The sequence below is a fragment of the Ooceraea biroi genome, chromosome 12, assembly GCF_003672135.1.
Source record: "Ooceraea biroi isolate clonal line C1 chromosome 12, Obir_v5.4, whole genome shotgun sequence".
In the NCBI taxonomy this organism is placed as follows: domain Eukaryota; kingdom Metazoa; phylum Arthropoda; class Insecta; order Hymenoptera; family Formicidae; genus Ooceraea; species Ooceraea biroi.
In genome coordinates this window covers 9799410-9825826 of record NC_039517.1, presented here as the reverse complement: position 1 = coordinate 9825826, position 26417 = coordinate 9799410, and the positions used below count along the sequence as shown (strand labels likewise).

General features: G+C 46.9%; 1 protein-coding gene across 8 annotated transcripts in view; it reads left to right on the top strand.

The window, feature by feature from the left end:
• The first annotated feature begins 1549 nt into the window (after nucleotides 1-1549).
• Nucleotides 1550-26417, top strand: part of LOC105282205 (tyrosine-protein phosphatase 99A) — a 257242-nt gene continuing 232374 nt past the window's right edge. For 4 of the 8 annotated variants that reach the window (XR_003407329.1, XR_003407328.1, XM_026974292.1 and 1 more), the window contains exon 1: nucleotides 1550-5977. Coding sequence is in view for 6 of the 8 variants with exons in the window: in XM_026974292.1 (XP_026830093.1) it covers nucleotides 5884-5977 (94 nt within the window). In the remaining 2 variants the exon portion in view is untranslated. The remainder of the gene's footprint in view (nucleotides 5978-26417) is intronic. The other 4 variants (XM_011343985.3, XM_011343984.3, XM_011343986.3 and 1 more) reach the window with 4 other exon arrangements.

Genomic DNA, 26417 nt, shown 5'->3' with positions numbered 1-26417 from the left:
CGAAGATGGGAGATCGCGTCGCGTGTCGGTGTGAGAGGGGGTTGCAGCTGGACGCGAGAGAGCAACCCGGAACAACCAGGGTGAATGAAACGAGGAACCAAAGAGGGAAGTCGGTCCACCCGTCCTTTCTCTCTGTCTCTCCCTCTCGCTTTCTCTGTCTCTTTCTCTCTTTCTCTCTCGAGTACCGCGTCGTACAGCCGCTCCACCGCAATCAGTAAACCTGTAAAACATTGGATTAGGTGGGCCAACCTGACCTTACCTCAGACTCCGACTGGACGACGAGAGGGGTTCCAATTTCAGCTACGAAGCTCGCGCGGTTATACTGGCGCCCTGTTCTCCAAGCCGACGTCGCGCGCGATACGTTATCCAATAGTGCTCGAATTATTCTTGTTTTATTCGTCGAGCCAACAGCAGCAGCAGCAGCAGCAGTATCCGCGGCCACAGTGCGGCATGGCCGCGCATCCTGCGCTTCCCGTATCGTTAGCCAGTTAGCCGGTTAGCCGGTACCTTGCTACGTTCCGCGAGGGAACGATTTATTCCCCTACGTTTCTTCTCCCCGCTTGCCACGCGCGCTCTTTTTCTCTTTCCCACTATCTTCTTGTCCGCCTCGCTTCCTCTCTTTTTGCCTCTCTAGTTAACAAATTCTTCGCCTTTGTCGCGCGATAAATTTGATTTATTATTATCGTTATTGCGCTTGTTATTCCGCTCGGATGTAAAACCCTCGCCCGTGTAATTCCCGATCCCGCGGGATGCATGGCCCGCGCGCGCGCCACGGCGCGTCAAGAGCCGACGCGTCATTATCAATTTATCACTGTCGCCCTCATTTATTCTCATCGGTAGATAATCAGCTGCGGAATACCGACGACCGCCGCCGGGCCGTGTCGTCGCTCGCCGATTTCGCTCCGGTTAAATCGGGGAAGCAGCCTCCCTTCTCGGTACCGAAAGCGACGTCGTTTAGAGTCCTTTCAACCTAGGGGATGTTTGCGCGCTTGTTACCGGCAGTAGCGGGCCTCCGTTACTTGCCGAATCCCCCCCGAACGGGTTTAGTAGCCACTCGACGATGTTTTCACCCGAAATTGTCATGTGGCACACACAGATACCCCTCTCCAACTTAAGAACAAAAAAAGGAAGAACAGGAGAGAAAGAGGAAGGGCGGAGGAAAGGTGCACGGAAGAGGGATGGTCGCGCGCGGGTTGTCGGGCTTGAGAGAAAGACGGAAAGCGTGTCGATGTGCCGGTAGTGGTGGTAGCGGTGGTGGTAGTGACGATGGTAGGTGGAGGGAGCTGGTCCCCGGTGCGCTCGCGCACCCGATCGTACACCCCCGACCAACCCTGTGTGTGCGCGCGCGAAGTCCGTCGCTGGAGAACCGTGGCTGGAATGGCGCCCCCGCGTTGGTATGGGTATTCCGTGCCGTGCCGTACACACGTACACGACCGCGCACACAAATGCATCCGGCTTTCGCACGTGTATACCGCTCGGTCGGTGAGAGAGAGCGAGTGGGGGCCGGGATGTCGGAGGGTTGCTGAAGTTTCTCTAACGCTCGATGGCGTACCAGTGCGGATCGTGATTCTGCGGGACGCGCAGCGTCGCGGCGCCCTCCGTGTCTCGTATCCTTGCCGATCGCGCGCCCGTCCGTCCGTCCATCAGCGATTCGACCGAACGGCGCGAACGGCCGGTCAGGCTCCAGTGCGCCGAAATTTGCGGGGGGTGGGAACGACATCGAGATATTCGGGGAGGTTCACAGGGATGGGACAGAATAATTTGCCAAAAATATCGGAGACACATGACGCCATGATAAGACGTTTCTTATTACTGTGACGACCGGACACCGATCGTGTTCACCGAGCCTGAATAGTCGACTGCCCGGAACTTTATCCCGTTTTTCTCTCTTTGGTTTCTCAATGTTGTTGTCAGTTATACTCGTATTTTGACGTGCAAGACGCTGTTTCGATGGCCGGACAGCGGCTGGCAATACAGGTACAAAAACGAGGCGGAAATTGACACGCTGAAAGTACGTTTGTTCGCGTTCGCGAACCGAGTCGGTCTCGGTCAACTCTAGTCTCGATCTCAATCGATGCAGATCGACAAGTTCGCTTAAATAGTCCCATTACTTAATCGACGTTTGTATTTCAATAGCATTCCCGTGCATTCCTGTGCTCTCCCCCCGCTTTCATTAAGGAGTTCGCGCCGAGCGTAATTGCTCAGATCCCATTTGGAGCAAAAGAGCGCGGAGTGTCACTTAAAACTTAGTTGGATTACCGTTCTTGTTGCATACTGTGCATCGCTGCTTGAACACGTTTTGCTTCGCGTAAGAATCGACTATCCATTGAGGCTATTCTTCTCTCTCTCTTTCTCTCTCACCTTCTATCTTTCTCTGCACTTTGTCGATTATGACTTAAGGCGTACACACTTCTTTGAGTTTTGCCGATGGTTAATTCTCTCCTCCGACGGCGCAAGGGTTTCACGCGCAGATAATTAATTCGCTGTACCGTATCGGAAACGGACATGTCGGAAAAATTCAGCAGGTACAATCCGGCTTTTATGTTCTCTTCCCGTGGGCGCCATAAATTATTGAGCATTCTCTCTGTTTATTAATCAGCCGGCCATACTTGCCATTGGGACATCAATAATATACGTATTATTGCTTATACAACAGCCGTTGGTCAGTGCTGGACGTGGCGCGATATTTTTGCATACGTAAGCATGTGCATTCGGCGGCGCGGAACTAGGAATAAATGCGAAATATTCGCGCGAGAATTCTGCTGGTCGTTGTGTCGAATCGGAAATCGCGCGCTGAGAATGGCAGTTTCGCCAGGTCAACGAGCGGAATACGATTATCGTTACACTCTGAAGATTATCGTTATATATTACAAAGAATCCTTCGCATTCTGCACAAGTCTTCTCTTGCTTCGACAATGTGTAATTCCACGAGTTCTCGTACTCATCCGTAGTTATATCGCGTAACCGCGATTGAGTGAAACGCAGGCTTCGTCGTTTCTGCCTTTTGCATTAACGAGCCAAGAGCCACCTCGCGAGAAATATTTCCTCGTCAACCATGTACTAAAACATCCGCGGACTTTTCTGGTCTAACGAGTTCAAGCAGCAAAGGAATCTGTAACATTCTCGCTTTCGACGTTGTCGTCGGCGCGCGCTCGTCCGCGTTTCACCGTGGAAATTCCTCGCTCCCGTGGTGCATTAGCGATTCCCTACAGCAGCAGGTTCCGCGATCGACGGCTGGTTGGATCAGATCCACCGGCGTGGATCGACTGGACTCGACTGGACTCGACTCGACTCGACTCGACTCGACTCGACTCGACTCGACTCAACTCGACCTGACTTGACTTGACTTGGCTTTAGTCAGTTCGGCCTGACTCGCGCGGCGCGGCGCGACACGGCGTTTTATCCGGATCTCCGGCCGCGGCCGATCGGCGAGATCGTAAAACGACCGGCCGACGGACTCGTTGTCAGTGGTATTTCCAATTGGCCGGTTGCGATCTCTGAAGGGAAACCGGTTCGACGACCAGCCCTGGATGTGTTACCCCCGGTCTCCTACCTTGCGCTCTCTCCTGCGTCTCTCGTTCGTCTTCTCTTGCTCTCTTCTTCTTTTTCTCGTTTCGCTTCTTCATCATCCTCTTCTTCGTCTTCTTCTTGCTCCCTGGCGTCTCGCACTCGCCTTCTTCTTATCCGTGGTCGAACTCGCGAGCCCACCTCCCGCGCCGACTACTAGTTCCTGGCGTTACTTTTGCAGTGGTACGCGCGGCACGGCTGTAATTCCTAACCGCGGCCTCGCACGTGCACTTAAAACGCCGTGGTATCGAGGGGTATATCGAGGTTCGGCCCGCGCGATCGTCCATGTCGTAGCTGCACGTTCCGCGCGCCAGCCTGGTGGCATCGTTTGTTTTCCAAAGAACGTGAAGGGAACGTGGTGAAGCCGATTTATTCGCGATCGGTCAGCGGTCTCCCTTCGCGATTGCGATGGACGTACCCAGGTGCGCCGGCGATCGATGCGTAAACGTTTTGCCGGGGCTATAGATCGACACAAAGGAGCAAGAACGCTCGGTGCAGCGAAGACCCGGCGGTGGCGACGACGGCTTCGACGGAGACTTTAAAATGACCAGGCAACGTCGACCGCTCTGAGACGAATAAAAAATATCGAGACTAGCAGTCATGTAGAAGAAAGCCGACGTTGGATCAAGGACTCTTGGTTGATCCTGGCAAGAGATTTCCGGGAAAGGTCAACGGCGGATTCGAATCGCCGGTCTTTTGGTCTCGGTTGAGACGACAAAAAAACGAGAGATGAGACTCTAAAGGAGGTTGGAGAGATATTATCTACGAGTCAAACTCAGTGAGTTCCGCGAGTTAAACGAGAACAAGGGAGGAGAACGGTCTTTTCCGGCAAGATGTTGTGAACGTCTCGCAGGGACGTTGGCGCGCGCGAATTTCGTGAATTTTCCTGGACGGTGGAGGAAGAAAAGTTCCTTGTGTTTGGTTACCAAGTTGGACCGAACTCGGAGACTTTTCGGGTCAGCTTGCCCGGAAAATTGGCAGTGTTAGTTCGTGGGGATTCTTCGCGGTGCATCGTCGAGGACTGCGCAAAATTTTCACGTATGAGCGATGTCCACGGACGTCGTAACATCCGTAGCGAAAGTTCGGCCGTTAGTTCCGCTCCGTTGAACGATACCGAGGAATCTTCGCCGGCGGCTGATTCTTTCGCGCGATTACGCGAGGCGGAACGACGAGCTTGAAGATTCCGCGGAGTCGACCGCGCGGACGGTTGCACGCCTTGCTCTCGCAATTCGTTTACAATAATTGTGAAGCGATCATGCGTCGCACGAACGATCGCGGCAGCGTCGTCAATGGTGCACGTCCAATCGGCAGCCACGGCTGCATCAGGTTACGGATTCCACGCGATGCTGCGGACGTTGCTCGTACACGTACCGGTCCCGATGATCGGGCTTAGCCCGTGGGTCGCCGTCCAAACGAACGAGAACGCTCGTACTTCCGCGAGGATCGAATCACGGATGTCGGCAGCCCGAAATCGTCAAACGAACCCGAAGAAGAGCAATCGCAAGAGCGTTACGAAAGAGGATCCATAAAAATCCAAGCACACGCTCTACGAACCTAGTCAAAAATAATTGGGTTTCGTGGCACCGTGCGCGTTTTAAACGCACACCTGCACGCGCGTGCGACGTAGCGCAAACGTGCACCAGGACTCAGTGAATGTGAAAAGTGTCGGGTTCGTTATATCGCGCTTGTTCGTAACTCCTCCCTCGTCGGCTTTGTTATATCGCGCGCCTGCCCATTCTCATTCTCTCAAGCAGCACGCGTACGTACACGCACACACTACACGGAGTGTTGGATCGCGTGCCTGCGGTCTCGTGCCCTCGTGCGCTTGTCGTTACACGTCCGATCGTAAGTGTAACAAAACTTCCTATATACGCGCGGTATCGCGCCTCGTCACGGTACAGTAAAGTTGCTGCTGCGGACCGGGCCTCCAATTCAGAACGAACGAGATCTATCCTCTCATAAGGAAGAGAGAGAGAGAGAGTATAATAAAGAGAGATAAAGAAGAGTGAAAGAGAAGGAAGAGAGCGAGGGAGGAAGATTGGCACGGGAAGATATGCGCGGTGTAAAATACTCGTTTCGGATCGGTCCCGACTCTCGGAAGTCGAGGATTCGTCGGTACGGTAACACTCGCATTTAGGCACCTGAGACGTTCCGTGCGGCGGAAAGAGACGGGGAAGTGTAGTTAGGGAGGAGAAGGAGGAAGTGGTGGAGCACGGCAAGTCGAGGAGGGTGCGTGCACGGTTCTAATCAACGAGTCGATCGAGTTAGATTGGGGAATCGAAGTGGTCCCGAAAGGGGACATCCCCGATAAAAGCCATGGGCATCATGGATACGTGGAAGCGCGGTCGGATAATCTATGCTTATCTCATATGGGTCGTCTTCAAGGCTACTACGGCGGGGGGACTTTACGGTGAGTACATATCCGTTCGTTAATGATTCCAGCGGTAGCATGTACCGAAATCCTGTAATACCTTGGCACACCTCTGAACTGAGCTTTGCTGGAGAATGGCTGTACCTACCCCTGCATTATGTTACTCGTTGAAACTTCCATGTAAATCAGGACGTGAAAGTATTATTATATAAATAAAAATATCGCAGAGCAGAAAGGGGAAAAAGAAAGAAAGAAGCGGGAAATAGTTCTCAGCTTGAGAATGTACAGGAAAATAGTGGATATGTGCATGTGCAAGAAGTTGTGTGTGTGTGTGTGTGTGTGTGGTGTGTGTGTGTGTGTGTGTGTAAGAGAGAGAGAGAGAGACAGAGACAGAGACAGAGAAAGACTATAGAGACTTCCGGTAAACATGGTCTCGACTATTCAACGCCGCGTGCGAGACGCGACATCGAAATTACTTTAACCTTTCGATGGTCGCTCGTAAATATAGTTGCACGGAGAACTGCCATTGACTCCGGTCGCTGTACGGGCTATAAATGTTATATTGATCCTTTCCACCGCATAGTAAAGGGGAGTGCATCAACATTGTGCATATTTGAAATTGTGTGTGCGAGTAATAATACGCGGCGCAAAGTTACAAACAAATGGAAACTGAAAAAAATCGGTCGGCTCGCCAACAAAGCAATGTTAGTACAAAACCAAAAGCCTCGTTACAAAAGCTCGATTGTGCGAGGCTTCGGGTTGACCGACGCAAATTCAATGCGCTGGAAATTGTGAAAACGTTAATTAGCGTTCATGATGGACTTTTCGCGCTAACGCGAATACCTATACACGCAGGAATATATCGTCCAAATTCTTAGCATACATGCGGTTTTAATGATAATGAAAACGCGCAAACATTCCTCCGATTGGCGGAAAATAAAAAGAAACTGCATTTAATCTACGGTGAATCACGTCTCGACTTTCGCGCGGTTAATTCGCGCTGCTGAAATAACGATCTGCGAGACCACTGGTTTCATCGGCCCATCAATTCGTCACGGATAATATTCATAAACTTAATGTCATTATCGAATCTACATATTGCCATATTTAACCGCTAACTCGTTCCATCAATCTGCCATTGATGTTATTCATAAACTGTATGCTATTATCATGTTGCCATGTATAATCCCTCCAATCTGTTTATCATTTTTTTAATCCTCTAAATTTAATTTTGCCCACAATAAACATGTGATTTTTTGCAAGCACGAGCGCGATGTTAAAACCGCTTTGTTTTTCTGATTCAATTCTGCGCCTGACACAGGAACACGAACTAGGGAAATAGGGAAGAGAGATATGAACATTTATAATAATAAAAATGCGTATAATGTATTATAATAAGACACACATTCTGTTTTCATAAATGGCGTTTTATTAACGTTTGGCACGAGTACAATCATCTCTTGACAGGTTGCATTTTTAACCGACATATTTAGAATTCGATATTTATGCCGCTCAGACAGACTGCTATAGAGGAAGGCGAGAAGCTTCCGAGTGGTTTCGCGTTAATGACAAATGTCTTTCGCTTTCGGAAGAGAACGGACGGTTGTCGCGATTGTGGAGTAATAATCGTTTAAATCCCGCAATCGGTGCGAGCGTCGTTCGGAGAATTTTACAATGCCCCGTTTTGTTCCCTCCGGTTTACCCAGGTAGCGGAACGCATAAAGGCGAGCCCGGGGTAAGAGTGGATGTTACTTCCATGATGGAGGAAGAGACGCTGCCTCGCACTGATGCGCTCCATGCTGCGCTCTCGAGCTCGGCAGTCGGGAGAGTCGGGTTCACATTTTTCAATTTATATCTTCTTGCCGATGTACGCGGTGCCGGGACAGCGCTATTCTCACGTCGGACCTGCGACTTGCGAGTGAATGTGTGTGTGTGTGTTTGTGTGTGCGCGAGTACATGCCAGGAAGTACCCATATCATATGATACAGACGTGCCGTAACGGCACGACGCGAACATCATTAACTCTCGCGGGCGGGACGATCGCGCCGACGTTACTGATTGATTGGCGGCTGTACAACGTCATCGTGTTCGACAGGGTAGAAAGCGCGCGGGAAAGCCGGCGATGCGGATTGATGATGATTTTCGTCGGATATCGCAACGACACGAGACGACGGGAGGGGAGGGGGGAGGGGGGGGCGCATTCGCTGATGCGACGCGCATTTTTCATGCACGTCGCACGCCGTCGCCGTATGCGAATACTAAATGCTACGTTATCATCGCGTGGATTAATTATGAATCAACGCGTAACCCAGATAGCGGGACCATTAATTAATGCGTGTCAAACGGTTGGGACGCACGCGGAAACCGCGCCCGGCTACGCCGTGCTAGCTACCATCATCGGGACCTAACGTCCTTCCGGCTACGTATAAATCTCCCGTCGCCGGTGCCGCCGCTCGTCGTGTTAACGTTTCCACGGAATACCGTCGGCTTTAATGAACACTTACGAGGGAATATCGCCGTGCTGCGCTCCACCACGCCGAGGCGTGCCGAATGTAACACGCCCGCGCAATTCGGCAAGCGGGTGGCGGGCGGGCGTGCGAGAAAGGGGACAAATGAACCGTGCGCGCGGAAGAAAGGTCGTAACTCGGGAGAGATAGTGGTACCGCGCCCTGCGAATTAGACCTAAGGTACGTGGCATACCCACGTGTAAGCACGTACCACGTCGTGCTCGTGCAGTGTGCGCGCGTAGCACGTCGCCGCACACATCGCGAGCGAACGAGCGCGCGTGCAGCATCCCATTCGCCGCGCGAGAGCGAAACGCGATCCCCCACGTATGCGCGGCGCCGTATCCGTACATCCGACTTTCCGTGTAAATTGGAATTGCAATTAACGGCTACATTTGCTACCACGGTCCAGCATGTTACCGCTTCGCGTCGGGAAGTCCGCCTTCCATATTTCTATACCATCTCTCTGTCTCTCTCGGGTGAGGCGAGCACGCGCGCGCGCGACCCGGTTTCTCTTCTCTGTGTCAGTCAATTACGTATTCTCGAACCACGCAAGAATTTACTGTCGCGTAACCGCTGTCTCGGCCGGCTCGGTGGATGTTAAGACCACGGCACGGAGACCAAAGTCGATGACGATCCCAGGAGGGGGGTATCGGGATATGGAGATGAGCGGTATCGATTTCTCGTCCGGAGGATCCCACTACTTTCGTAGAATTCGGTCGTTCTGAATGTTTCAAAGTGGTTAATGGAATTCGTTGGTGACAGAAATTAGACGGACGGAATACGTATCTGTAGCCGCGCGTTGACTGCCTGCGCGCGGAATAAATTTATTTTCATCGTGAATTTTGGGCTTTCGGGTCGCCGGTACAAACCGAATGGCGATGGCGCCGCGCTATGAAAATCCGAAGCTAATTTCGCAATTAGCCGCAATCCCGCACGTTGAATAAATGTTGTATTTTCGGTAACGAGAGTTTGCGAGCGCGCGAGAGAGTGACAAAAAGATAAATATCGCCGCATTAAATTTTCGGTCGTAGTTAGACGGGCAATTCGGGCCGCGTTTATATTGATTGCGTGTGTATCGTCTCTCTACAATTTTCTCCCCTCTCGCTCGTGCCGCCAGACATGGCGTGCGTTAGAATAATTTGTCCTGCTGTTCGTTGTTCTCGCTGGCGGCCGGTGGCATACCGTAGGCGTTGCACCCGACAACTTCATTGAAAATGCAAAAGACGTTTCGTATACTCGGCAGTTAGCGCCGCGCGTCTAAATAAGCCACGGGAGTTCGCACCTTACGTAAAGCATCTAATCCACGACGTCAAACGCACGTAGGCACGTGTATGTGCTCGTATCTATCGCGGTCTACGCGAGGGAAACGGTTCCTACCGTCGACGTTATCAAATGTTATTATCGCGTCTTGGGGTAGGTGCACGTCGCGACGATAATCTGCTCTGGCAATATAGAGCATTCGATTTTACGGCGCTCTATTACGCCACGGAAATTACCTAAACATTTCGTACACCGAAATCCGTGTGTCGGAATTATTTTCGGATCAGTTGAAGGCAAACGAAGATTTTAGCTGGAAAGTAGCTTTTTAGGTAAGGAATGATGCGTTCTCATGACGTTTTAATTTAATCGAGGCTTTGAGAGATTTACATCAAATATGAAATGTTATGTATGTGCGTTGATCGACGCAAACAACACGCGGTAATATTTTTGCCAGCTTTCAATTTTAATTGTTCGCAATGGAAAATACAATATAATATAAAAGTGGAAAATATGATACATGTGTTTATTTGAAACATGACTAAACAACGTGCAAATTCTGCAGTCTTTAATTGAGAAGAATTTAATTCTTCATATAAATCGGAATTTCATCCTCTAACTTGAAAATAAACGCTCGAAAATGTACACATTATGTGCAAGAATAATTGATCTCAGAATCACTTTATTTCAACTGATATTTTATCTGTCGTTTCATACGTTGAAATGCTGAACAGAAAGCCATCAGATCTAAAATTTATCACGTCATGAAAAATTATGTCATACCATTCGTAATAATTTCCATTGTTTCGCGACGGATCGGTCCCGGTCTTCGTGTGGCCAAAAATCGATACTCCTTCAAGTGTGACATAACAGACCACAACGAGCACGATTACCGCGGGGTGCAATTAATCCGCGGGTGCACGCAGGTGTCGTATATCGTGACGACTGGTCAACGCGTTATCGCGATCGAGGAAAATCGATGCGAAAGTTTCAAGATTCTTGGCTTCGCGCGGGAGGAGAGCTTCTCGGAACGCGAGTATATCGATCGTCGCGTCGTGGCCTCGCAGTTTCGTCGGTCGAAGCGACGAAGTACGCGAGAGAGGGCTGCGGTAGGTTAGGTCTTTGGCCTGGATACCGATGCGTCTTTAGAGTTAGGCCGGCCATCGCCATGGTCGAAATTGAATTTCTCGAGGACGATTAGACGTCGACATCCTTCCCATACGAGCAAGCGAGAGAGAAAGAGAGAGAGAGAGAAAGGCAGGACGCAATGTCGTGACTTCGTGAAGGAAGCGCCACCCAGAGAATGCTGCTTGGCCTGACAAGCAGATGTTGAAGGGGCGGGTTGGGTTGAAACGGATGAAATAATGATAACTGGATGATACGATGGTAGAAGTTGGAAATTGGATGCGCGAAATTCGAGCGATCGCGCCGAAGCAGCCGTGAATGATGAGAATTGCTCGATACTGATCCCAGAGAAAAAGATGTCTTCTCAGATAATGTACCGCGGCTTATCAAGTTGCAATCGAGATAGATGAAAGAGTCTCGGTGACGTAGTTTCGTTTTTTTCCATTCACGCGTCGCATTTCTGCTCGTCTGCATTTCCTGAAATGATACATGCATGCTACCTGAAATTCTATTAAGTATATTGTTTCATTTCACACGCATAACGTAGTTATCTTGACCTTAATTTGCGAAATTCTGGTAGGTAATTTCTTGACCACTAACACGATCTGATCTCAGCTGATTCATCATTGAGATAAGTTTTATTCTTTTATTATTTCATTGATATTCTTAGATTCTTGCTCAGAATTGGCTTCGAAATGAAATGCACATCCTGTTCTCAGTACATGTGTGTGATAGAAAGATATTTTACCCCCGAATCCATTTAAAGTAAAATACGTATATTCCAATTACTTTATCGTAATGTTTTGTTTTCTAACTAAAGTTTAATCTACCGTTTCATTTGACTCGCGTTACTGCGTTATCAAATATTTCTGAGGAATTTGATTATTGTAAGCCCCCCCCCCTGCGTGCGTTACTTTCCAAGCTCTACACGTGACGACCGTATATTTCGAAGTATATAACCGAATTACGGTCGAACTAGCTTCGAAATCCTTGAATTTCTATTGGCATTTACGTGTGTGTCGACCTGCTGTGCGGCAGTGTGTTGAGTATACGATATGCACACAAATTCACGTGGATTCTACGTAAATATGCGAACGTATCCATTATTCCACAACTTCGACAAATATCGTCTGTTCCGCATAGCGGTACGGTACACCGCGTAAACGATTTAAACAATGGAACGTCGCGCTGTGTTCGATAGTTTTTCAAATTCTAAGTCAATCAGCGTTCAGGAAATTAGAGTGCATTCGGATACTACGTCTCTACGTGCTGAAACTAAAAATACAGGTATTATTAGCTTTTCAAGATAAGTAAAAAAATTTTTAAAAATTCTTGTAGAGATAAATTGCGAATGAAATATTGGTAAAATACCTTGATTTTTTAACAAGATCTGTATAACGTGCGTCGTGCTGCGAAGAGCTATTTTTATAAAAACTCCATAAATCGATATGACTGATTCTGAATATACATGTTAACATGTATCATTCCAGACAAATAAAAGTACAATTCCTTCAAGTAATTTGCCAATTGATGGCAATCGTGTCTCCGTCTTGTGACAGTCATTATAATGTTCATTATAATGAATGTTTGAATGATAAAATAATTAAACTCCAATTGTCTCTTATAAAGCCATCGCGCAACTGTAGCTGCGGGCGGTCATAACGTAGTTATCTTGACTTTAATTTGCGAAATTCTGAAGGTAATTTCTTTGAAGTAACGTGTCGTGCGAATTATTGTACGTACAAGTCGTTGCCTCAGTCGACGTGTTTTACGTTCACGATTATCTTAGATATTCTTGCTCATATCGTTTAATTAGTATGTTGTGCGTCTCTTTATGACTCACTCGTGAATACGTGTATTATGACCCATTGCTTCTCAAGGTTGTGATGCAAATCGAGGTCACGGAGCGTTTCGATAAATTCGCGAACGCGTTGTGAGTTCTTTAGGAATATCAAGATTATCACGAAAATATCAGGAATATATAAGAAAAGATAGGCCTACGTTTGCTTTGAATAATGTACGTTTAATTCCGATATCAATCTTATATGCGTAAATAGCGCACAATATGATCAAATAACATTATTATACACGAGAATAATAGATGCGAAAGCATTTGGTCTCGATGTTCTTCCATAATTAACGGGTTCACATTGTTCACATTGTTCCGCACAACTACAGGTCGCAATTTATTACTGTGCGATTGAACTGTAGCGTATTTGTCGGTAATATTTAAATTACAACTTTCGCGTAATGTGGGCCGCGCTTCTTTTTTTAAGATTACCGCGATCGCGTGTCACAACAAGTGAAACTTTTTCACAAGCACTGAATAGAACGCGTTTTTGTGCACGTATGTACGTTTATCGGATATGAAGAGAGCGATAAACACCAAGCAGCAATTAAATCTTCCCTTCGATTCGGATACATCGGAAAACTACAGCATTTGCGACCATGCATGCACTGTAATCCGCGCGCGCGCATGCATATATACATTCTATTTTCTTCGAACATGATTTTTGTTTCCGGCTAAATGACAGCATCATTTGTTACGGCGATATCCGCGGCAACTTTACTCGGACTCGTCGCTCTAATTATATGGAGTATACAAATGCAATATACGTATTTAATTTTGCGAGCATCCACGAAAGTGATGCTCATACTCGCCACCGGTGTGCAACTATTTATTATCGTCATCGCTATTGCCCTCCCGTCCCGCTCACCCTCGTTATAATGGCCTGTAACTCCGTAATTACCGCAAGGGCCATTCTCGACTACGGTGTAACATAAAAGCTCGGCTCACTTATGACGTCGAACAGCGATAGTAGTTGTATTATTTATGATGCGGAAGCTTGTGCGCGCCAGGCCCCGTGCGCTACCCTTTAAAATCTATAATGATGCCGTGATTCCTCCGTGTTTCCCCTCGTGTTTTCCCATCATTTGCAGTACCGCGTTAACTCTCGCGATCACCGAATTATTTCATAATTGGCGCGCGCGGTCGACTAGTAATTGTCTTTTGTCGCGCGTAGGAAGTCCTATTCCCGCTCAACGATTGGCATGCAGATCAGCTATATCGCCGTGCATCGCGATACAAACGATCGGATATCTCTTATTGCGAGCGCGGTTTGCCGCAGTCGCGACGATAACCGTAACGTGCAATCGTAATGTCGATCAGCGAGCTTTCAGCTGCGCTTTTGGAGATAAAACGCGTCTGGTTTTATGGTTTTTTTTGCATGAATCAGACGAGGAATCCGTCTATTTTTTATCGCGGAAGAGAGCACCATCGCGAAAGGATGACCCGGTCGCTAATTAACGCTAAGTCCTTCGCTAAGCATTGGTGGCCGTCGTTATCGACAACCTGTCGCGGACGTACTATTAGTTACGCCTTATCCAGTAATTCCCGATTAAGAAAATCTCCGTCGTGAATCTCGCGCGTCGGCACAATCTCTCGAAGCGATCTCGCGATTAGAGCGCATAAACGATTAATTACCAGCGTTTTTACACGATGCAATTTTCGCGTAGCGACGATTAATTAGGCGGTGACACAAATGCGCTGCACTTTCGGTGGCTTGCCATTCAATTTGGGAATATAATGTGCCATGAGATACAAAGCCTTATTGTTGTGGCCCTTTTTAATTCATCGACTGGTCGAAACTCGCACATGTGACCTATTTTACGTACTCTTCGTAAGTAAACATTTTCCGATAATGCTTGTTACGTTGATTTATGAAATATTTATTAATATCAGAGATATAAGTATATATATTCACGTATTTTTCCAATTAATAATGAATATCGTGATTGCTTTGACATTAAGGACGGTCCACTTTGGGCAGGAAACATGATATGGCTGTGACATAAAACAAATAGCGTATCGAATCGATATGAAGTTAAACACGAATATTTGTTTTCCATCGTAGCAATGTCGAGAATGTTCTTACTCTTGAAATATGTTTATCTCGTTGCATTTGCAACTTTTATGATAATCGGTAGAATAATCGTAAGAATTTAGCATGGAGCATATTATTTTCGTTTTGTTTGTCATAATTCCGTCCGATGTTGCAGGATAACACGAAATATCAGCGAGTTACAACGCGTAGTAAAATTTTGTATAGGATGTGATCCTGCTAGGAGGCCGCACAATGGATCTATTAAGGGGTGCACGCGATGTGACGTGACCTGCGGCAAACCGAATTCTTTGCTCGATGTCGGTATGCTGACGTATCTTTGCACCTATCGTGTTTCTTTGCATTGTGAAGTTAACAATGTGTTAAAGCTATCAATGTATTAATGCTATCGTAATCTAGGAGAACGTTCTCATCGGCAATGTTGTACTGACGTCAATTCTCACAACATGAATTTTGGAACTTTTACTCTTATTTCTCAAAAGAATTTCCAGTTCAATATTTCATAACGGAAGCGAGTGTTTGAATGAGATAAAACTAGAAGATTAATCAAGCATTGCATTAATTTTTATCCTATTGACAATAAAACCGTTGTCTGTGATTTGCTTAGAATATTTAATCAATAAAGTTATAGATTCTTTAACATCTCGACTTGTTGGAAAAGTATAAAACGAAAGTAATTTTGGTTTTCTGGGATAGCATACGCGCGGCAGACTTTTTTGATACGCGTCTGCACGAGAATTCTCCGCCTACGGATATAATCGAAACGCGGGCAATACAATGAAACTGCGGGAGCAGATGACGAGTATGAAGTGGCGGAATGCACGGAGGTATTGCTGTCGCGCGGCAATTGCAATCCGCGGCCAGGCCGTGGGGACAAAAGTGGAAAAAAGCGTTTTGACAGCCGCGCTTGCCAAGTCGCGTCGCGTATGACCGTAATCCCGCGGGAGTATCGGGGAACCCAAAAGCCACGTGTTCCCTCTCGTGTCTGACGGCTCGTCGCCGCGAGAATCTCTTTTTAATTAAATGGTCGTAGCAGCGCGCGCGCGTAAAACTCTCGAGAAATCCTTGTTTGATGATGACGCGCACACAGTGTACCCGGGGCTTTCTTTATCACGAGGAAATGAGTACCCCATGCACTCTTCCGTCCGTCTTCGTGGTTTTCGTGTAAAGTTTTAATATAGTAATCATATACGGGGAACGCGCGAGAGGATGCGTGTGTTGACCGCGGGAGTTTCTAGACCGAGTTGCGCCCTAAAGGTGCTGTCGCTTGTCGTCCCTTTGCAACGCGGTGCATCTTAGCCTGAGCGTAAATTGCATAACGAAAAGAAAATTCAAGATAATTTAAGCGGGTCGACGATGTACTCGCTCGCTCGCTCGCTCGGTCTCGACCGGAACAGCCAGGGCATCGCTTGCTGAGCGTCGAGAGTGACATCCATTAGCATCTCTTATCTTGTGATAACAAATCCTACGAGAGCGAGATAATATCCTACAACCGGTTCTCGATCCACGCGTTGATCATCCGTGTTTTCGGCGAGCATCGCGTGAGAAACTCGCGAATTAGAGCCGCGCGTAATAACGCGCAGAATAACGCGGACGAGATAAAAGCGAGATAAAACCGAGTCTCGCACTTACTCCGGCAGACTTGGTCCATATTGGTAGCGACACATCCGCCGACCGAATCTGCTGAAAGCGATTTCGGAAGCGTAGCTGCAGCGAATTTTACGCGCGCGAGCGAGCGAGTGCGGGAGAAGTACGCGGACGATGACGGGCGAAGAACTTTATGGGTAATCAAAACGTAGTATTTGAATTTCACCAGATTTGCGAACCCGCGCGCAAACTTGCCGCGGGCTGTGTTCAAACATCTCCAGATAAGTTTGATATTTGCCACGTGCGAGCGCGCATCTCTCCTCCTCCCTTTCTTCTTCCTCCTCCCCCCCGTGCACAGAAATCTTTGCCGCTCGAAGAATCCCGCTCGGCTGACTTTTACGCCCGTCTCTCCGAAACCGAAGAATAAAAATGCACAACGAAAAGCACAACTCCGTACGATCTCACGGGTTGAACAGACTCGACGATGGATTTGTTTCTCTTTCGAAATTCAACGGTGTTTACCGCAAGTCCGGATGTGACTATCGGATGCTTCAATAAAAATACACAGTTCTCGATGATAAGCTGGATTAGCTATTTTTCTTAAGAATGTCGATATACCGATGGCGCGACGCCCGTGTTGCGCGAATCCGTGGATGCTAATTTTTATGGCACTCGATGAAGTATACAACGGAAGCCGTAGATAAAAAAATCGGGACTTATTGTTAGCCTGGGAAGTGTGCTCTCGTGCACAGAGATTCAAGAGGGACTAGCACACGGTTCTTCGCGGTTCTTAGCGGTAATCCTGAATTCCATAGCATTCCCGGGGAATGCGTCCCGTCGCATTACAGAGAATATTGTCTTGAATAATTCACGCGATGCAGAATCACTTTAGAACCGCTTGACTGCGAGCTCAATTTCTTCGCTTATTCCTCGCAAGTATTTGTATATTCGGACAAAACATTTTACCACGCGTCGCGGCAGGTGCAGCAAGCGGCATCGCGCTCGTGCCGCTTCATGAACGAGGTGCGTCTTAGCTCGTCAATTTGAAATTCAAAGGTCTCGCGGTATATCACGAGCTTATAAATACGTTCCGCACGTGCTGGCGAAGCACGCGGTCATTTTTACTCCTTAATTATGACGTCGCGTGTAAGTAGTTGTTCCGCGAAGTACAACGCTCCGTTGCAACGGTAGCTGCAGGAGAGACTTTACACTCGCTTTTACGCCACATCAGGTATCACGAATCCCTTCCTGAATTAATTGTAAATGTCAGTCGTTGACAAGCACGGAACTTTTCGCATACGTTATCCGCCGCCGCCCGTACGCGCAAACTTCCCGTTCAGTTTCGTATGTAACACGGACGTAAAATTCTCCCCTGGTATTGATAATGTTAACTTGAAACGTCTAACTGCAACGAATATCGTATTTAAGTTCACTCAACGTTATCAATGATACATTGAAGCGTATCGGGGCACTTGGTAATAATATTTCGCGCAATCCTCCTCGACTCGTTTCCTCTTTTGCATACGTATGTGCAATGGAATATCGCCGTCACGCGAAACAGATTCGAATCTCTGCTTTCGGTCCTCTGGTGTTATTTTCCGTGCTTTCGCGTGCCAGCCCGATCACCCGCCTCACCATTCAACGACGCTATTAATATTCATGCAAATCGAGATGCACTCGGCATTATTCGCGCTCAACGACGTCGAGAATAATTTCGTACCCTCGACAAACGCCAGTCACACGGCAGGTCGATGACGGGAGCGAACTGTAACTTAACCCAGGAGATGCACGTTGATATGCTTAAAAGATTAAAGCCGTCAGGGGTAAATGATGCGAGTTGTAATGACTCGTGGATTACTCTGTCTAATGGATTGTAATTTACAGATCGGATTGACAAACCCTTTCGCGTTATGTAATAACATGTATATTGATTTGCAACGGGAGTATTTAAACTCGAGCTTTGTTTAAAACGTTATTTTAAAAGCCGTGCGCAACAAAAGATATGTCTCCCATTACGTTATTATTGAATATCCTACTTTGGAAGAATAATACATTTATTGGCAAACGCAATTGGCGACGCTCTCTGAGAAGAATAAGGGTTTTTCATTAGTTCGAGAACTATATTTCGAATCGTGTCCCAAATTAACGACGCATTTAATCAGATAAATTTGCGCGTGCCTAGAGCGCACATTTATATTCATCCGTATATTGCATCGACGTCGCTTCATTCCTGTGCCGGAACGAAACGAGACCCATCGGAGGCACATAATTTATTCCGTTTATAGATTGCACACTTGTACGTAACTAGGGGGTGGCGTTTAAGAGCGGTCGGACGATATATTTGTAAGGGCAGATTCAAAGCAACGATGGGGTCTAACTTGTCGAGGGGACGTAAATCCAAAGGGGTGGGAGACAGGGAGAGGGGGAAGGGAGAATGGGGCGACCTGGCAAGTGGACGATTGATTTTCCGTGCCATAAACGCGCCCGTGCTCGTCCTCTCTGTCGTGCTGTCGAAACGAGCCGGGGCCGGGGACGATACGAGCGATTTGTTACAGGTTCCGGACGATGGTTACGAAATTGACTTATGCGACCAACGATGGGACCATCTTTTCCACTCTCGTGATTCCGCGCATTGTCTACACGTCCCTTCCTCCCGGGAATGGGTGTAAAAATGTTCCTTTTTTCCCCCGTAACCCACATCTTTCACGAGGTCGTTGTACTCGCGCGCGCGTAATCGTACCCTTTTCGGTTTTCCCCCTTGCTCGAGAGACCGCCGGCCTGTGAGACCTCGTGAATTAATATCACGTACATCAGTGACGGCGCGTATTAACGCGCATCTTGGATCGTTAATCAGCGAACCCGTCGCGAAAAAATATCGCTGAGGGATGAGGGTTCCACCAGGAGGGAGAAAAACGACGTTACCAGGGTGCGTTTACTTGGTTGCGCTCATCCGAAAATCCACCGCGGTAATCGAATTGCGGTTCGCTCTCTGCCGAACCGAGCGGAATCACTTTGGATCTATCGATTCAACCGATGTCCCGACGCGCTACATGCGCGATACGCGCTGGGAAGAGCGCGCCAGATACGATTTCTTAAGGTAACGTAACGCAATACGCTTGTCCGAGGATGCAAGCTGTGTTTACGCGCGTACCCTGCGAAACTGCAAATCGGGTATCGTTTTCAAGCCCCATAAACTCGCTTTACGTGTCCGAGCCTCAAATTGATTTTGACAAATCAATCGGAACACCGGTTCACGTAGCGCCAGGTACAGGAAATGCGCGATCCCTGCAACGCAGAGTGTAATCTCTTGACACGCCCTTTCGTGAAAGGAATCTCTCGGGAAATTTCATCATAAAATCCAAAAGCGGACCGTCACTCGGACGTGTTTATTTACATGATTTATATTTATACCCATCAGTGAGTAACTAAATGCAAAAATAAAGGTAACTAAATAAATTAAAAGGATCCACAATTAACTTATTTACAAATATAACCAAACAAAACTGGAAGAATATATAATATTATATTTATACCCTCTCGTGCATACTCTCGTGCATACACAGTTTTCTCATTCAAGTCAAGTTAAATCATACGATATCATACCTTATTAATTCCGCAGAAAATGCGTTTGTTTAAACGTCTGACTGTTTACACGCGTATGATAGAGCATTCCGTTAATTACCGGAAGCGGTAGCTACCACCTCCGGGTACAAACAAGCAGGTGTTGTATACCAGAAGCGGCAACGCGGAACTACCCCGTGTGTTGCCTCGCTCGGGGCGATTGACCGAAACTATGCGTGCCGTCCTGCACGCGGAAGTTGCATGAATTTTTACTTTGCGCGCGAATTTTCGCTTTATGCCTCTTTATGCGCGCCTCGCGGATTCACGACTCGATTGTCGGCACTAAAGCGCATCGGATATAACACCGGTCGTGTCAACGGCGATGCGAGTACAATTCAATTAGTCGCCGATCGCGGCATCCATTTAAACAGCCAACCGATAATGGGGCGAAAGAATTTATTCGAAGCGAAATTTATGCGTTAGTGGTGCATCGATGCGCGCTGCATGTGTCGGCGTCGCCCCGCAGCTGGCTGCTACTTTATTTGCAACTTTATTTTCTCGTGCGTAATAATACCGTTGAAAATAATTTATCCTATCGATACCCCGTGTCGGGACCGCGAGCTCGATTTGTTTCGAATTTGTAGACGATTCAATAATATTTTTCGGCTATCTAATTAATCGGTTTGTCACATTACCGTTAGAATTTAATATTTTCGTTTTTCGCGTATCTCCGTGCAGTACTGTTAAATTAATCGGTAAATATTTTCTTTGTATTACGGTATTGTCAAGCTCGTTACAATACACAGTGGTATCCTGTCGTGGAATATTATGTTTATTGTAATTAAATCGTTATGTAGCTTGATTATCAGAATTTATTTTCCAATTAATTTTTCGGGCATAATTTTAATCACCGTGTCGTCCGTTCTTTGTACAGATGTGTTGCTTGCCATGCTTACTCTTATTAATTGCATTCATAGCTCAAATATTGACAAGCATAAATTAACAGTTACAAAATACAATATTATTAACATGTATGTAATATTATTAATATATAATAACACATATATTATGTACAAATTTTATGGCAGTAATTAGTTAGACGTTATTAATTTTATATCGCTTTTTACAATACTTTTCCTTTCCTTATAGGCAAGAGATGATTATAAATTCTTAGTAAGTTTGAAAATAAAAATAGTTCTAGGAGATAAATACGATAAAAGAATGATTTAAATGTCATCAAGGAATCCTAAAAAGAATGTAAGGTATTCTTATTCTACTTTCAGAAAGTGAATTTCCTTAAATATTTTTGCTCGATCCTGAAAATAATCCTTGCTCGAAGCTGTCAATAGAACGATCATTTATTTCGTATCCACTGGCATGGCGGAGAAAATAGCCTGCCCAAAGTGGAGGCTATGATATTAGCTTCCGCTCGAGAGAAGAACGGCCGAGCGTCTTCGAGCGGTGCGCGCACGCGGGAGATAAACGGACACAGGAAGGGTCGAAGGGGCGAGACAGAAAGAGAATAGTGTTGGAAAACGAGAAAGAGCTGGAAGAACCGTCGGCAGTGGCGGTGGTGGCGGCGGCGAGAGGCGGACGAGAAAGTCGGACGGGAGAATCGGAAGGAAGCAGGAGAGAGGAGCTTCTGTACGTGACGGCGGTGCTCGCAGTAAGGTGTCGCAGAAGTCGCAGATGTCTCTTGATTTATTGGCGCGACAGCTTCCGGAGACGAGCGGCATTCCCAAAATGGTGCCCCGCGCGCGCCATGGGTACCCTTTAACGCCCCAGCCCACGACCTCGCGGCGAACTTCCGTCTCACCTGCGAGCGTACGCGGGCGAGAAATGGAGAGAGCAAGAGAGAGAGAAAGGAACGGAGAATTCTCTTTCTCATTCTCTCTGAAGCTTATACATCCGCGGGACAGTTGGTCGGACGCGCGCTCGCTCGCTCGCTAATTTTCATTTCTGATCGCGGGAGCGGAGTCACGCTTCGAATTAAGTCCCGGGTAATTGACGGAGGGCCTCGACTCGTTCGTTACGGAACGATGACGCCTGCTTTTGTCCGTTGGACCGCCGTCGTCGCTGCTGCAGCCATCTCACCCTTCGTCTCTTTGGTCCCTGGTGGCGTTAATTAGGATGATTCACGACGCTCACGGCGATCCCCTTCGTCTCGATGTTAACAAAGTCAAATAAATAGGCTGCGATTAAAAGGATGGAAAGGACCGGTGACGTTGCGCTGTCAGCTTCTCCTCGAGGCACTCGGACATTTCTGGGGACTCTGTTTCACGTGAAATTTCTCCTTCGCCTTTCTCGAAAATGTTTGTTGTCGCCTCATCAATTTTCGATATATAAATACTGTCGCGCGCGCGAGAAAGAGAGAGGAGCGTAGCTATATTACTAATCCTGTCGGTGCGAAAAATGGATCGTTACACTGGTGGTTATCAGAAAAAAAAGAAACTTCTCATCGCAGCGAGTCTCTTAACCACTCTCTCCCAATAATGTTCGTGGAAGCGTGAAACGAGTTCTACCCTCTCTCGTTTTTCTCTCTCTCTCTCTCTCTCTCTTTCTCTCTTCATCGCAATGACCTACACGCTGCTCGTATGAACGGACAGAACACTCCCCGTGTTCATCTCTTTCGCGAAACAGAGCGCCAAAATGATTGCATGGCGAAGAGAGGAGAGACGTAGGAGGCGGGAAGACAGAGAGACAGAAAGGGAGGGAGCGAGAGGACGGCGGAGGGCAAAATTGACTCGATCGTGAAATCGAAATTGCAAGGAAATGAACAGCTAGCCGCCGGTAGCCGAGATTAGACGTTCGAGACTCCTAGATTGCTCCCACCGAGAAGACTGTACCGGCAGGTCGATAGCTCGTTCGAATTCTATCGATCTTTCGAACGAAGTCGATGCGCCCAAATGATGCCGGTAGGGAGTGGCGACGTTTAATTCATTACCTTCGTTCTACAACGACGCTCGTCGAGATCAATTTAAATAATTGATTCGTACAAGCGGCCGGGTCTCGAACATCATGCCGTCTCTAAGTGCCTCGTGCTCCTAATCAAGAATATCTATAAGGGCCACTTCTAAATTTTCATTTCAATAGATAATTATAAATTGAAATGCAGTTCCTCAAAGCTCACTCCCCGGCGTAACGTGATTACGATACGTGACGAGTAAAATAAGAATACAAACGAGAGCTTTATCTCGAGTATTTTGTTAATTTACAAGCAAATTGGCTACTGTATCCCGCGTAATAACGTGTAATGCGGAGAAACAAACGGCGTTTCTCATCCAAATTAAGTCAACGTCTTAATCCGTTATCCCTTTGATGTGCCTTAAATGAAATCTTTTGAAAATTCTAACTTGAGCATCGTCTGAACGGTGCCGCCGGCGGACTGCTTGCGGGATGCCCGGCCGAAAGATTAATTTAATCCGGAATGACGATTTGTCTTTCTTCAAAAAGAGGAAGTCCGTCGGCGCGGCGCGAGAGTGAGACGGCCGAAGGGAAGATTGGCATGGAATTGTGTCCGCCGAGCGCGAGCGAATTGTTGGAAGAAAAAAAGGCAACGCGGGGGAAACGGGGAAAGCTTATCAAACGGGTTTTCAAATTACAGAAGTGATCCCCTCCGTAATAGACTCTCCTATTGCGACTTATAGGATCTCGGCTGGCTCGAGTCGGGAAGGGAATTATAAAGGGGAGGAGACGCGAGAGATGGACCGCGAGAGGACGAAAGGGGCGAAAGAAAGCGAGATGTGTGTGGGGGTGGAACGAGGGTGAAAAGGAGCGAAACAGAAAGATAACGAAGATAGCGAACGGAGAAGAAAAAAGGGAAACGGTATATTACCGAGAGGTCGTTCTCTTTCACCCGTGGCCCGTGGTGGATGATCGTGAGATTAATTGGCTATTATCGGCCGTTCATCGTTATACGATTGTTATTATATGTTCGTGTATGTCAATCGTCGCGTGAAATCAGAGTTTAACACAATAATAAACAGGTACGTCATCGCGCTGAAACGTACGCCCGGTTTCAAATACGCTTTTACAGGCAAATGTGGGGAAATGCCCCGTCGGTTAGTAATTGTCAATTTGATCCGTGTATATTGCATAAAATATTCAACTGAACGTGCGCCCTCCATTTTGTGCGCTTACATATGTACATGATCGTTACTAACGTTACATTAAGTTAATGCCGTTTAAACCTGTAGAATAGGTCGCCGCGGGGATTATTTCGCTTGAATAGTCGGGTATAATATTTCCCTGTTGTCGGTGATTGCTGTCCCAGATAGCATCCCCGGGATATTAATTGTATAGAGAGCTCATATGCAAGCGAAAGATGAAAATATATTTCCGATACCGGGCGCGATGTAGTAATTCTTTTACGCGTCGGGTTATTTCAATGCCTGGCATGTGTACGTAAAATCTCGAGTGGGTGACGCCTGCTCGAGGTTCGCTTTGATATATTTTATACTCTCTACGCTAAATTATCTACTATTAATATCACAAAATATGTTAATAGGTGGAGCGAGAGAATGACGTGATATATATTTGCAGTATGTTATATTAATTATCATTATTTGCTGGGAGAGCCTAAAATACAATTCATAATGCTATAGTCTTTGCAATTAGGCAGGGCTTTCATGATTTCGCGAATGGGTAATTGAGGATTAATTTACATTTCGTGATACTACCACGCGGTACACACAATACACCGCATCTTTCGTACTTTCCGTCATTTGCGCTTCACGTCGGTAGATTTTTCACGCGTGGGGACAGTAAATAACTTTTGCCGATGATGAATTCATTCCACGTCGACTTAAGGACGCGCATTCTTCCAAACGGCGGCTCTTGAATCGAATCAAAGCAGCGGCCATTATGTTCCCTGTAGACCAAATTACGGGCGTCGCTCCGCTGAATAGACGTATTCTTCCTGTAAATTAATTGCTTCAAGCGATGTTAGGCTCGCAGACTCGCGTTGAATGGCGATTGCATGACGTCTTGATGAGGTATACTGATACCGACATAATGATATCTCGGTTCTCTGTATCCAAAGTTATGAAACATTGCCTATGAGAAGCAAATTCACTGGAATATGTTGCAAATATGCATTCGTTACAATAATAGCGTAACATAATCGATAAATATTCAATGGCTTCATCGTTTTCGTCGTAATGGTTGAACTCGCGTTTTTAAGAATACAAAATGGATTAATCCAGATTAAATGTTTACAATTTTACAATATCAATTCTCTCGTGTACACACACGCGGATCGTTAAAAAAGTCAGAACCATCGCTGCGCTAAATTGGACCGCTTTTCAATTTGTGCACTTTCCTTTTTAACGCGCAAAATCTGCCATTGATTTCTGGTAATAATTGAGGATATTGCTTGTTCGATGCAACACACACCATCTCTCTCTCTTCCTCCCCTCCTCTCTCTCTCTCCCCCCATTTGCATCGGTTGATTAGCCCTCGAGTTGATCTACGGCGATAATCGACAAATCCGAGGTCACTTTGTAGAATGCGGACATCACGGAATTGTAAGCCCTCTATTGTGCCGCGCAACGTTCAAGCCAGACATAATTTTACACCATATACGAGTGCGCGCGCGACACCATACAAGCGTGTAACACGGGCACACGTCTGCACCGAATACAATGGGCGTGCGTCGAGACGTTAAAGGCCAGTGGCATGGCCACGTCGACCCGCTTTTATAACGGTATTGTCGATTAATGGATGGAGGTAATTAGGGGCATATATCGCGCCTCCGGGATACGTCCATTACTTGTCCTCTTCTACTCCGTCCCGGACTAAAATGCATCTTGGCATGTACGATAAATCTCGCTACCATGATGAGATACTGACCCGTCGTCAGACTTGGCGAGACGAAAGACGCTTGCGGTTAATATACATTTTGCTTTCAGCGATTTGAAAATATGTGGATATCGAGTTAACGTCACGATTAATGCTCGAGTGCAAAATTGTTTCGAACTCAGGTATTCTCGAAAAACCAATAAAGCTAATGCACGAATCGGATTGCCCTGAATTCCTTGATTTCATTTTCATATCGACATAATTTGACGGTGTTTTTGCCTGTCATTTGTACGTGTCATTAATGTATAATAGATTCCTTTGGCTCGGAGCTTTCTCTCTCACCGAAACATCCATCGATCGGGTTTCCATTTGCCGTACTCTGTATTCAATGTAACGGACGGCTCGTGATTTTCGACGGTTGATATCAATCGCCTTGATTCGAAATTATCTGTCAAAGAGTATTCGTAATCTGTTCCCGAAGAAATTACATCGGGACGAGGAAAAGAACGTGCCACCGCTGCCCGCTATAATGTAATTTGCGATGCTTTTCGCTCGCTTCTGTCGCTATAAATCGAATGACACGAACGATCGCGCTCGTTCCGCAGCAAGGAGAGAACTGTTCCACTACAATGAGAGACCTGTCGAGAAGAGAGAAACCTTCCGCTCTTCCAGCAGCGTGCCGCAATTAAGTACGCGCGAATGAACGTTTGTGACGTTCCTAAAAAGGAAACAATTGCGGGA